This window comes from Hydra vulgaris, chromosome 15, assembly GCF_038396675.1.
Source record: "Hydra vulgaris chromosome 15, alternate assembly HydraT2T_AEP".
Taxonomy (NCBI): Eukaryota; Metazoa; Cnidaria; class Hydrozoa; order Anthoathecata; family Hydridae; genus Hydra; species Hydra vulgaris.
The window spans coordinates 14,930,775-14,944,944 of record NC_088934.1 but is presented as its reverse complement, the minus strand read 5'-3'; the positions used below and the strand labels follow the sequence as shown (position 1 = coordinate 14,944,944).

Here is a 14,170-nt window from a genome sequence, read left to right as displayed (position 1 = left end):
AAAACAACTTTCATTCCCCTTGAAATTTCCTTATCAAACTAATACAAAATCAGTTATTTGAACTTGAAGAAATTTTGCTTATTCATAAATTTTTTTTGTTCTCCTTGACAAAAACCCTGTCAATTATTCGAAGTTTTTCTTTGATTGAAGATATAATTGCATTTAAAAATATAAAAAAATAATAAAACATCTAGCAGCAGAAAATATGGTTGGCAAAAAGCCATGTTGATAATTGGAAAGTTAGAAAAACAACTTCATGCATGGTTTTCATCTGCATGGTTTTTTCCATTGTAAAAATATCTGGTTTGAATATAAATATACTTACTGCTGAGTTTTTAAAACAATTTACACAACTACACAACTAGATTGGGTTTTCCCCTTTTATAAAAAATGTCCGCACTACATTAAGGATTTTAGTTCAACTGGAGACTTTTGACAAAATAAATGTTGTAATTAAACAAAAAATATCGCTTTTCATCGTTTTATTTTTATTTACATTAAAATATTTCGTTTTTATTACTGTGAAATCAAATTTATTTGCACTATTTCTTACTAAATCCAAAAAGAAAAAGAAACTGTATTTTCCATTTTTAAAATTTTATCAGCAGAATTTGTTTTTAACAAATATCAGGATAATTTTTAAACTTACATTTCTTATATTCATAGCACTAATATTAATAAGCATGGGTGTTTGGTTTTTCCATCCAGTAAATCCATCTGTTACCGTTAACGGCTATTACATTAAAAATTTTTACAGACCAATTTTTTTGTGTTAATTTCTGTTAATTTTTGTTAATTTCATTAGTTTTATATAAAAAATTGTTTTTAAATTATTTAAAAAAGAGTTTTATTTAATCAAGGTTGATTAAACAAAACTTTTGAAAAAAAATAAAAAACAAGGAGCAATAAAAAATTCAAAACATACAGTTCGATTAACGAACTGTAGGTTTTAAAAACTTTAGCTAAAATTTTATATAATTTTATACAAAACAAAAATTTATAAATATATTAATATAAATTTATAAAAATATTATTTTTACAGCTTTAATCAAAAATTTAAAACATTTTTGTAAATTTGTTAAACCTTTAACTTGAGTTTAAAATATATAATTTAAATTAAAATGTTTTATTATTAAAAAAGGTGTCTCTTGCTGATAAATTTCCGTGAGTTGACTTTATAAATTTATTTCATTTTTTAAATGTCCTTTTTTTATTATAATAAGTAAAGCATATTATCTATATTGTAAAGGTGTTATGACATTTTTTTAATATATTAAATTTTTTTAATGATTTTATTTTAACTAAACAGTTGAACTGAAAAGTTGTTTTTTAATTTCAGATAAGTATATAAAAGGATTGATACAAGATCCAGGACCAAAAAAAAAAGACTTATGCAAAAAGTTTCAGCTTGCTCAAGTAGTCCCAGCTCAAAAATATAGACAAACAAAACAATACAACAATATTTAAGTCACAAAACAATATATAGTTTCTTTACTTTACTCAAAATTTAATAAAATATCAATATATTTAAAAAAATATTTTTTAATCGCCACAGCACATTGTGGTAGTGTGCAAAAAATGCACCTATGTATGGTTAATTACTGTGCAAAATTTCACGCCCCACTGACAATATGTTCTGTTCTGGCACAGAGCCTGAAATTACCTACAAAATTCATTGTTGTTTTATTATACTTTTATTTTTTTTAAATTCAATTTTTTTAACATGATTTTAAAACCAAATTTTTAATCAAAGTAGTTTAATCAATGTCAGGAACAAAAACAGCTGGCGATCTATATATCACAAAGTTCTTGGTTCAAGAATATCTACCATTCAGAATAGTTGAATCTCAAAGTTTTAAAGATTTTGTTCATAGTTTTGATCCCCGTGCTAATATATAAAGTAGAACAACATTTTCTAAGTACAAATTACCCATAATATGTCAGAACATGAAGGCAGCATTAGATAAAATTTTGTCACCAGAAGTAACACAAATGTTTTAACCTGGTCGAAAGACAATTCAAAGGTTCCTCCCACCTTGGCTAAAATTTCCAAATCCATTTTTTGCATTTCTGCATCAAGTTCCCTGTCTGAAGGGGTTTTCAGTTTGCCATGAAATTGTAACTTGTAGCAGGGAAAACCTTTGCACTAACATAATAAGACAATTGGTGTTTTGCTATGCCAACTTTAAGAATATCAAAGTGAAAAACTGGAAACTGAACAATTCTGTATATGAAAAAGAAGAAGAGTGACAGCTTTTATTTTTTTACTATGGAAAACTATTTTTAGGTGTTTTAATATTATTTTGTTTGCTTTGAAGAATATACATATTACCTGATTTGCAACTGTTCCTGTGTTTTAACTTTCAATATTTGTTTCAAAAATATTTTGTAATTAACAATTGTTAACAGTTAATTTATTTTTTATTATTAATTTTGTTTTTTAAATAAAATAAAAATAAATTAGACTTTTAAAGCGTTACTTATTTATCATGTTATTTTTATTCAGTTATACCCTTTATAAAAGGTTATATATAAAGGCATTTTTCTACATAAAATTTAATTGCTAAAGGAGAAACCTAAACATAAGGTTTATAACTTAGGTTTAAGCTATTTGAAAAAACTCTTTTGTATTGATGTTGTTTATTAATTACAAAAGCGCATTAATAAGACCAGTATTTAAAAAAAAAAAAAAATCAAAGAGCCAAAACTAACATTAAAAAAAAAAAAATTTTTAATATAAAGTTTTCTCCTAATATCTCGATAAATAACTTGTTTTGGACAACAACTGTTTTAATATCAAAAATAACAAACACTCTGTAAATACAACAGCTGTTCAGGCTTTTAAAAGATACTTTAGACAAGTCAGTTTAAAATCCAGATTAAAGTGCCATGTTTTAAAACAACTGTAACTATCTGCATCTGAGGAACTACACAGCTTAACATGTTATTCATTTCTTACATAAAGTTAAAAAGATTATGTAACAAGAGGTTTAAACAAACAGAGCAGAAATAGTTCATACGAATACCTTTTGGGTTGATTTGAAATGTCTAATCTAATTAAGGTGTCACATAATTAAAACTATAAAACTTGAGTGTAAAAACTCTTGAGAATTTATGCAAGGACGCCGCAGACTGCAAACTAAAATTGCCCGTTATGGGTTTATGGAAATTTAATGTTTTGTTTTATTCAATAACCTTTTAAAGAAAAACCTTTGTTTTTATTTAATCTTACATTTTCGTTTTTTTTTTAATTTGAAAAAATATCTTCAAAGTATTTGAAGTAAAAGGTATTAAATGATTTCATTTAGGTTAGATTACTATCAATATTAAAGGTTGGAGTTGTAAATCAGATTAAAAGTCACCTGTCTAAAAGCAAAAGTAGAGAGTTTGCTAACATTCTATTGCTCATTGAAATAACCACATAAAAAGTAAACTTAAAACACTAATAATAAAATCAAGAAATTATTGCAAAAAATGATTTTATTCCCAGAAGATGAGACAAAAAATACAAAAAACAGTTAATACAGTTATGAAAATAAGATCTTACTTGTAGCTGGGTAAGATTACCATGCAGCTCTGCTGCTTTTAAGCCAAACAAACCAAATATAATTCTTAGTTTATGCGCAAGAACTTTAGTCTGAAGGAATACTAGGGTTTGCTGATTAAAAGAACGACAGCATAAAGCTAAAATAACAAATAAAAATTTATAAAAAACCTAATGCCAACATATATATATATATATATATATATATTATATATATATATATATATATATATATATATATATATATATATATATATATATGTGTGTATATAAATATATATATATATATATATATATAATAAACCACTCATAATATATTTTAGTATAGAAAAGTAAAAAATATTCAACAAAAATATGAAATTTTATTTTACACACACCTACAACAACTGCTAGCCTATCAGCTTCTCTAGTTGATCGAATTCTAACAAATTCTTGGTGTAGACTTGAAGCAACATCCGTATTTTGGTCAACAAACAACTTCACTGGATTATTTAGTGACAATGACATCAAAGCACTCACCTAATAATTATTTTAAAATCTGCATTTTTATTAGGTTATATTAAAATATTTATAACTAATTTGAAAATCTAGATTTTTGTAATTACTTTTCAAATACTTACAAAAACCTAGATTTTATATATATAATAAAAATTTATTTATTACTGTTACTATTATTATATTAAAAAGTGATATAACGCATAAGTTTTGTTAAAAATGTATTTACTTTATCCCATTTATTTAAAACAGAACATATTATAATGCTTTGTTCAAAACAACTTACTTCATCAGTCATTGTTGCTGAGAACAACATTGTTTGTCTACCGCGTGGACATAAACGTATTATTTCTTTCATTTGATCATGAAAATGTTCCTCAAGCATTCTAAAAACCAAAAAGGTTTAAAACATTTTTGAAAAATATCTCCTTAATGTGTTTTATATATCTCCTTAATGTGTTTTATATAATAAAATAACACAGGATTTAAAATTTTTTTTTTTTTACATTTAACAAGCCATTAATATTATATATGAAAAAAAGTTTTTTCAAAATTATGTCATGTTGGGCCCAAATAAAGAAAAATTATATAACAATTTCAAAAATAATCAACATTTTAAAATGTAAATATTAAATTCCTCATACTATTTTACTATTTTTTTCATTTTCTAAAATGAAAAAAATAGTAAAATAATTTAAAATAAAAAATAGTAAAATAATTTTTTTTTTTACAAACAACAATTTCATGGCCATCATTATTAACTGTTCATCATTAATTTTATGTAAAAATTATTCATGCAAAGTTAATCAAATAGTAACAAAATTTTTATATACAACATTTTTATATATGTTATATAAAAAGTAATTGGCATAACAATATAATTTTTGTATTTTTAAAGAAACTACTGCTTAAAAGACTGCAACCTTAGATACACAACATAACAACAATACTTTATGGGTACTCTAAATTAAAAAATAATTTTTTTATTTGCAAACTATTTTTAGAAAAAAGATAATTTGCTGTATCCTCCTATCCTATAAAAATCATTTGCTGTATCCTATAAAAATGAAAAATTATCTTTTATTTATATACCCTGCCTAAACCCAAAGCTGTGACAACAGGTCTATTCCTTGCGTATTGCGTGGAATTGTGTCTATTTAAACCAGCAGTAAATATGTTTAGAATAACATAACAACAATTCAAATAAGTTTGTGGAAAAGTTACCTGTCTGCTTCATCCAGCACAAGTATTTCAATAGTCTGTAGATTAAAAGATGGTGTATTGTGTAAATGATCTATTAAACGACCTGGGGTGGCAATAACTATATCCGGATTTTTACGAAGAATAGCTTCTTGAGATCGGGAGTCAAGTCCACCTTAAAATTAAATATAAAAAACTTCCATATAAAAATTAAAAAAGGTTACTAGGTTGGCTTTGAGTTAATTTGGATGAATGGAGTATGAACTTTCCTAATCTAAATTTATACCAAAAAAATATTTTTTTAATATACTTTTAAGAACCTAATTATACCAAACCTGTTGCAAGACCAAGTTGAATGTTAGAAAACTTTGCCAAAGACTCACTAACAGAGTAAACCTACACACAAAAATTTCTACAAATAAAAACAAATATTTCGAGCAAAGTCATTTAAACTAGGTTTACAAATAACAAAGTATATGATATATATATATATATATATATATATATATATATATATATATATATATATATATATATATATATATATATATATATATATATATATATATATATATATATATACACACATATTTATATATATACAACCCTCGGAAATAGGAAAAAATGACCTCAAACTGTTTGATGTCGGCAAAAAAGAAATTGATAAAAAGGGGTTACCATAAAACATAGAAATGAGGTCAGCAATTTTTTACTGACGTCAAACACTTTAAGGTCGACATTGGCAAATGTCGACCCTAATTCCGAGCGTTTTATATATATATATATATATATATATATATATATATATATATATATATATATATATATATATATATATATATATATATATTGTCACACACAATATTAAGTAACTTAATATTGTGTGTGACAATATAACACAATATTAAGTTAATAAAATCAAAACGCGAACAATAAAAACAAAATTATGTAAGTCGGGATCAATAAACTGCAATAATTTCATGTTTTTCTTAAAATTTGACTCCAAAGAAAAACAAATAAATTTATAACTCTTTTTAATTAATTGTGAAAATAAATCTATTAAATAAAATTATCTTACAACTTTTCTGTCCAAAATAAATTTGACGAAAGTAAGAAACATCAAAGTTTTTTCAATAAATATTTATTAAAAATGATTATTATTAAAAAAAATTTGTTCAAGTTATTAAAAATAAGCATTTTAAATATATATTTCTTGATCTGTGATAGCAATTGCTTCGCTTGTACAAATATCAAAATCTATGTTTATGCGATCTTCAACAGCAAAATCTTTGTCTACTAAATCAAGTGATCTAAGTTTGTTGGCGTTCTCTTCAAGCAATTCGAAAGGATCATCTTCACCATTTATACTTGCGACTTGCATTTCCTGCGAGATGCCTACCTTTCTAAAACAATTCATTAAAGTGTTTGTTGTGCAGAATATGTACAGCACCCCAAAACTTGACCAACATGCTCATAGCTTCAAGAACGTTATTATTTGGGGTCATTTTACTATTATTTATATCATTATTTGATCTGATGCCTCACAACATTTGTGCAATAAAAAGTCTTCAATGCCCTTATGACTACCTAGTCCATTGGTTGAGTTTTAAAGTTTGTGTTTGGTGGTAAAAATACTAATTGCTTTGAGATTCTTAATTGATTTTGAGTCAACATTAGGATGGGCTGGGGAATTATTTATGATTAGAGCAACTTTTCTACCTTCATAGATTTGACTTTTTCTGAACTTAGTACTAATCTTTATTTACAAGCTCCTTTACAATTTATAAAATCTTGTTAAATTCTTTTTACACACAGTGACTGATTGAAAAGTATAGTTTGTTAGTTTTTTTGCTTACTTTATCAGTTAGATGCTTTTAAAAGACTCTTAGGTTTTAGTTTTGGTCTTTTAAATTGATCATTATTGATACTTCATCATTGATTTGAAGTAATGAGTCAAGACAATAATAAAGATAACAAAAGGTAAAAAATCCAATACAAAACCTCTTTTTTTTTATCAAAAAATTTATTTACAGTATTTTATTTAGAAATTATTTTAAAAAACATAAGTTTCTTTAATAAAATATTAACTTTTAAAATTTATATAAAAATTATTATGTATGCTAAAGAGGATATAAAAAAAAACAAATTCTCACCTTAAAATATTTTGAAGAAAATTTTTAGAATAAAAGTTTGTGTGAAAAGTGAAAAAAAACTACTTTCATAACCTTACATTATCAGTTAAGATTGTGTCAGTACAAACCTAACTTGTACTGACAAGGTAGGCTTTTGACATCTTTGTAACATCGTAGTTTTTCTGCATTTGTAATTATAAACAAAGGCAGCTTTTCACCAACCCCATTTCCTGCTGCTTAGCCTGTTAGTTGAACTTTGCTCAATTTTCCTTCTGCACATCGTTTACCTTTTAAATGAAAGGTTTTCGTCAGAGGCTATTGATAAAATAAACCTAACTTGTCAGCATTGTAAATAGCCCTCAATTTTCACCTTGAGAGGACTGTGGGAAAATGGGTTTGCTCCTAACTTGATGTCTATTCCTCTGTAAAGAACTTTTCCTCGCCAGAAATAGTTCGAAAAACAACATGTCTATTTCTCTAACAATGAAGCCACCTTCTTGAAGCCTTAAAATCCGCAATGTTGCATTCTTTTGCAAATTCGAAAGCTTCCTCTCTAATGATGTTACCACCATTTGGTACATTTTGTTCACATGCATTCATAAACCATTTATATACAGCTTTATTAACGAAATCATGCTTTCCAAAACTTCACTTTCGTCTCTTTGCTCCAAATTGAATAGGCACATACTTGCTGATTATGTCTTCTTTATGTCAGTAAGCTAAAGTGTTTTGAGGAACACTAAACTTTTTAGCAATAATTTTTTAGGCAACATTTTTAACTTTTATTTATCATCTTGTGAGCACTAGAATGTTTATACAATTTTTTATTGAAATAAAAAAATTTACTTAAATTTCTATTTATTAATAAAAAATAAAATTAATATTAATAAAAAAAGTTAAATTTTATTTTATCTTTATTTTCTATTATGATTTTTTTTTATAGTAGTAACTATTGATTTTTTTGCTTTTAAAACGCAAATACTTTAGGCTTGAAGATTATAATTATATAATTTAATTCTTATAAAAAAAAATAATTTAATTTAAAACTAATTTAATAAAAAATATAATTTTATTCTGATAAAAAAAAAAAAATTTAATTTTGTTTCAAAAAATTTATAATTTAATTTTGATTAAAAATATATATTTAAGTTCATTAAAATTAAAGTTAATGTTTGGGTTTAAAAATATTACTAAATATTGTTCAATATTTAAATTTTATTTATTCTAAAAAAATTAGCTTATTTTTATTGAAATTGTTTTTTCGGTTTTCCTTCATAAAGATTTTTTTTTACTCAAAATTAGATTTTATTAGATTAAATTTGCAATAAACTTAAATTAAACTTAAATCGTGTTTGGAAAAATAATCTTTGCTTTCAAACAAAATTGCTAATAAAATAAAAAAAACTTTTAATAAAAAAAAGTAAATAAATAAACATAATTTTTTTATTTGTTACTTACTAATTTTTTTTTAATTAAAAAATAACTTTTAGTCGAGAAGCCGCAATTTGAAATTTAAGAAATAATCATTTAAAAAAATTAAACATATTTTAATTCATTTATACAAATGTCGAGAAAAGAAATTTGTTTATATCAAACACTTTTAAAAATGTAATATTAAGTTTAATTATTCAATATAAATTAAAAATTAAAAATAAACAAGTCAAATAATACTTGTTTTGTGGTAAATTAAAAAAGTCAATGTCTTTAGAAAATAAGAAAAATAAAGAGAATTTTATGACGTCAAATTCACATTAGGCAAATGCATTAAGCATTTTATATTTAAAACAAGGCCTATATATATGTATATATGTATACACACAATATATAATAAGTTATATATTAAAAAATATATATTTTTAAATTAAATACTTGAATAGCTAACTCTCTTGTTGGTACAAGAATAAGAACACGGACAACTGCTGTTTGCTTTGGCTTAAACAAAAGACGTTCAAGAATAGGTAACATAAACGCAGCAGTTTTGCCTAAAGAATAATAAAAATATAAACAACAATAAAAGTAAAAAAAGCATTTAATAAAAACACTATATTGCTATATCGATTAAAAAACTACTCTAACTTAGTTAAAACTAAAACTAGCTACATGTAAAAACACAGTAACAGTAACAAACATGGTAAGAAAGACAAATCGGCATAGAAACATTAACAGACCAACATTACAACTTTAGCAGACACATCAATATTAATTAGTGTTAACATATTAAGGCCAAAAAAATTAGTTTTTATTTATTTGCAACTATCATAAAATATTAATATATACAAACACTTATTTTTGCCAACTTAGGTTGACACTGTCATAATATATTTTTCACACTTTACGTTTCAAATTGCGGACATTTCCCAAATAATTAAAATTTATATGTGTACACTTAAAACTTTATAAATACAAATAACTGTGCACATAAAATCTTATAAATACACATAAGTATTTATAAAATTTTATGACCTCAAACTCTCAAAGCTACACCTCATGTGATATGCATTTTGCTGTGACTATGAATGTTTTTAAATATTTTAGTCTTGCTAATTACATATTAAAAAAATGATTCAAGAAATTATAAAGTGCTGTGCACTGAACCCCAATGCATACCAGATATTACTTCAAAGCTATTATTATCTTCATAGTTTTTATTCATTTAATTATATTGCAGTGGCAATATTTTTATACATGTAAATGTTACCAGCCACTCTTTAACAACTAAATACCTAAAAGCCAAAAATATTTAAATATTGTAAGGGATATTTGAGAAAGATATCTAGAGATCTTTCTTGAAAATGCCTTAACAAACCTAAAAAATCTTTTAGCTGTAGATTCTACATAAAAGTAACAGCTTCCTTATTAGTTTATTACTTATTTTTAATGCTTTTTATGAGTTTTGAACGGTTTTAAAGCTATAATTATAAGCTTGGGTACAAAAATAAAATCATTCATTTTTAATGCTTTGCAACTTAATAACTAAAAATAATAATAATATCAAACATCATTTTTATATTCACACAACATAAACAGTTGAGTGATAATTGATTGCTAAATTAATGCTTACACAACTAACATATAAAACAATGCAATCTTTGTTTAAACATGAATGTGTGTGTATATGTGTGCTTATATATATATATATATATATATATATATATATATATATATATATATATATATATATATATATATATATATATATATATATATATATATATATATATATATTTGTAGGGGAGATTGGGGTACCATGACACACTTTTGGTTTTTGCTTCATAACAATTTTTTTAATACACTTTTTTTTAGGTGATTGGTTTAATTAGTAGAATAAATTTATAGCTACAAAATAAAATCTATAAATTACTAAAATACAAGGGTTGTCCCAGAACTACCTAGCCTAATAAAGAAAATGCAAAAATTTTGAAAAAATTTATTTTTATTTTTTAACATAAACCCATTTTAGCTCGATACACTTTTCCCAGCAATGTTCAATTGCTTTGATACCTTGTTTATAGTAAGTATACCATCAATTGTTTGTAGTATTGCAATTGCTTTGATACCTTGTTTATAGTAAGTATACCATCAAACTCCGCAAAATGGCCATCAACCCCAGACTCTACCTCTTCATTTGTAAAAAATCTTCTCCCACCAAGCCATTTTTTCAAGTTTGGAAATAGAAAATAATCTTTTAGCCATGGGAATAACAGATGAGTGAACCGGTGCATTGTCTTGATGAAATAACGCTTATATTATATTAGATTATATACATTTACAATTATATTATATACATATAACAATAATATTCATATAATAATATACTTACATATGTTATATGCATATAATAATATGCGGTGTTGATGGTTTTTCCTTTTTGAAGATAATCAATGAAAATTATCCCATGTGCATTATATTATATACATTTTACAATTATATTATATGATATTATATACATTTATAATTATATTATATACATATAATAATATTATTTACATATGTTGAATACATATAATAATATGCGCTGTTGATGGTTTTTCCTTTTTGAAGATAATCAATGAAAATTATCCCACATGCATTATATTATATACATTTTACAATTATATTATAATATACTATATACATATAATAACTATATACATGTAATAATATATTTACATATGTTATATACATATAATAATATGCGCTGTTGATGGTTTTTCCTTTTTGAAGATAATCAATGAAAATTATCCCATATGCATTATATTATAAACATTTTACAATTACATTATATTATATTATATACATTTACAATTATATCATATACATATAATAATATATTTACATATGTTATATACATATAATAATATGCGCTGTTGATGGTTTTTCCTTTTTGAAGATAATCAATGAAAAATATCCCATGCGCATCCCATAAAACTGAAGCTATAACTTCTCCAGCCAATGAAGTTGTTTTTGCCTTCTTCGGAGCCAATTCTCCCCTTTTGGTCCATTGTTTCGACTGCTCTTTTGTTTCAGGAGAGAAATAATGAACCCATGTTTCATCTTTAGTTACAAACCAAAGCAAAAACCTGGCCTTATTTTTGTGAAACATTGCCAAACAATTTATAGAAACATCCTCACAACATTGTTTTTTGTCGATTATGAGTAAACGCGGCACCCATCATGCGCACCGCTTTAGTCCAAACTTTTAGTCAATATGCGATGTACAGCAATTTTTGATATGCCTGCCATATAAGCTAACTTGTGCTAACTAACTTTCAATCGACAATTGTCCAGTGTGATTTTGTGGATTTTCTTAACCATTTCTGGCATGGTGACTTCATTTGGTCAACCACTGCGGGGTTCATCTTGACAGGTCATTCGGCCTCTTTTAAACTCTGCAAACCAATATTTCACAGTTGCAAATGAGGGAGCAGACTTCCCTAGAGTTGAATCTAGTTCACTTTTGATGTCGGTTGGGCTGAGACATTTTGAATAAAAATATTGAATGACATAACGATGATCAATTTTCTCCATATTAAAAACTTACTGAAAAAGTTCACTATTAATGGTCACTAATATGAAAAGAAAAAAATATATATTAAATTTTACAGTTAAGCTTTCTAAGGTTAAGGATTTCAGTCATGGTTATTTTTCAAAATTTTTGTGTCTTCTTTGTTAGGCTAGGTAGTTCTGGGACAACCCTCGTATAACAGGTTAAACTTTTTGAGACTATTTAAAGTAAAATTAGAAATTTGTTTCAAGGTACCCCACCCATGGGGTACCTTGATACACACTATGAGCATCATTAAAAAAGTAAATAAAAAGTATAAAACATAGAGAAAAGGCAGATTTATATTTGAAATATAAACATATTAATGTTTATAACCCAAAAATGGTCCAAATCACATTTCAGAAGACCAGATAATGTATCGTATTAAGTATCTTGAGCGTCAATAAATAATGGCTTTGTATTGGAATGGGATCTCCTTGTGTTATATTTACATAAATCTTTTTAAAATTGACTATAAATATTAAAAGAAATGATTTTTAGAATTGTTTATGACACAATGGAGTACTATTCTAAAGTTTTAGAGCCCCCACAAATGCTGTATCAAAGCACATAAATTTCGACCTGATGATATCAAATGATATAATTTTTTTTCACAAAATAGCTCTAGTAGTAACTGTTTCACTATATTAAAGTGGTTGTCATAACTCTTAAGATGCTTCCACAATTACAATGCTTCATGGTGCCCCACTTTCTCCTATATATCATATTGTTCATATTGCTTAGCAATATTAATACTTATCTCATTTAACTTAAATACAACCACAAACCTGATCCAGTAGTCGCACAAGCACAAAGATCTTTTCCTAGTAGAGCTATTGGAATAGTTGAAGACTGAATTTTTGTTGGGTGTTCAAAACCAAGCTCATTTATTGCCTTAATTAAATTTAAATTTTATAATAAACATAAATCAATTTTTATTCTAATCATGCTTGAATTTATATTTTAAACATGAAAAACATTAGCTTATATGAAAATAAAATAAAACTTTGAAAATAGATAATTTATACTAAGATGTAAGTAAATTTAAAATAGAATTAAATGCACCTTAAGCAATGGCCTTGATAAATTCATTTGTATGAATTCACGTTTTACCAGAGGAGGAGCATGCATAAAAAAATTACCCTGAAAAAATATATACATGTTTATAGTACAATTGATTAAAATTAAATAATAAACTTCTAAACCTTAAATATTAAAAAGTAATGTTATACAGTGATTCTTTATGGTAATCATTTTTTTTTTCCTCATGTTTTTACATGACTTTTTTTCATTTTCGTGGTAATGCATGATTATTTTCTTGATAACTTTGACTTGTAACTTTTGTCTTTTTTAGAAAAAGAGATAAGAGATGCATAATTCATTCTTGATTGGCTAAATTTTATGATAATGCATATTTCTTTTTTATTCTTTAGGACATATAATGATTTTTATATAATGACTACTTGATACATGATTTTTTTTTTCTACTTCACAGCAGCGTGTAAAACACTTTGTTTTAATTTTTTGTCAATGACATCTACCATGTCTTCTGTAAATCTTTCATTTTTTATAATAATAAATGATTACTTTTATTTTGTATTCAAACAAATAATAAATTCAATCTATATTATATTTTATTCAATTTCTTTTCACATAAATCTTTTTCTTCTTTACACAAATCTTTCTCTTCATATAACTTATTTTTTTCTTTACTCTTTCTCTTCTTCATGAAAATCTTGTCTTTTATAAAATACATGATTTAAATTAATTTTTATT

General features: G+C 24.7%; 1 protein-coding gene across 1 annotated transcript in view; it reads right to left on the bottom strand.

The window, feature by feature from the left end:
* The window catches only part of LOC136072076 (probable ATP-dependent RNA helicase DDX27), a 64,169-nt gene that overhangs the window by 23,815 nt on the left and 26,184 nt on the right, over positions 1-14,170 (bottom strand). The window contains exons 5-12 of the mRNA XM_065820261.1: positions 13,460-13,537; positions 13,183-13,288; positions 9,241-9,353; positions 5,575-5,635; positions 5,264-5,414; positions 4,326-4,425; positions 3,922-4,063; positions 3,548-3,684 (exon numbers count right to left, since the gene is read on the bottom strand). Coding sequence (XP_065676333.1) covers positions 3,548-3,684; positions 3,922-4,063; positions 4,326-4,425; positions 5,264-5,414; positions 5,575-5,635; positions 9,241-9,353; positions 13,183-13,288; positions 13,460-13,537 — 888 coding nt within the window. The remainder of the gene's footprint in view (positions 1-3,547; positions 3,685-3,921; positions 4,064-4,325; positions 4,426-5,263; positions 5,415-5,574; positions 5,636-9,240; positions 9,354-13,182; positions 13,289-13,459; positions 13,538-14,170) is intronic.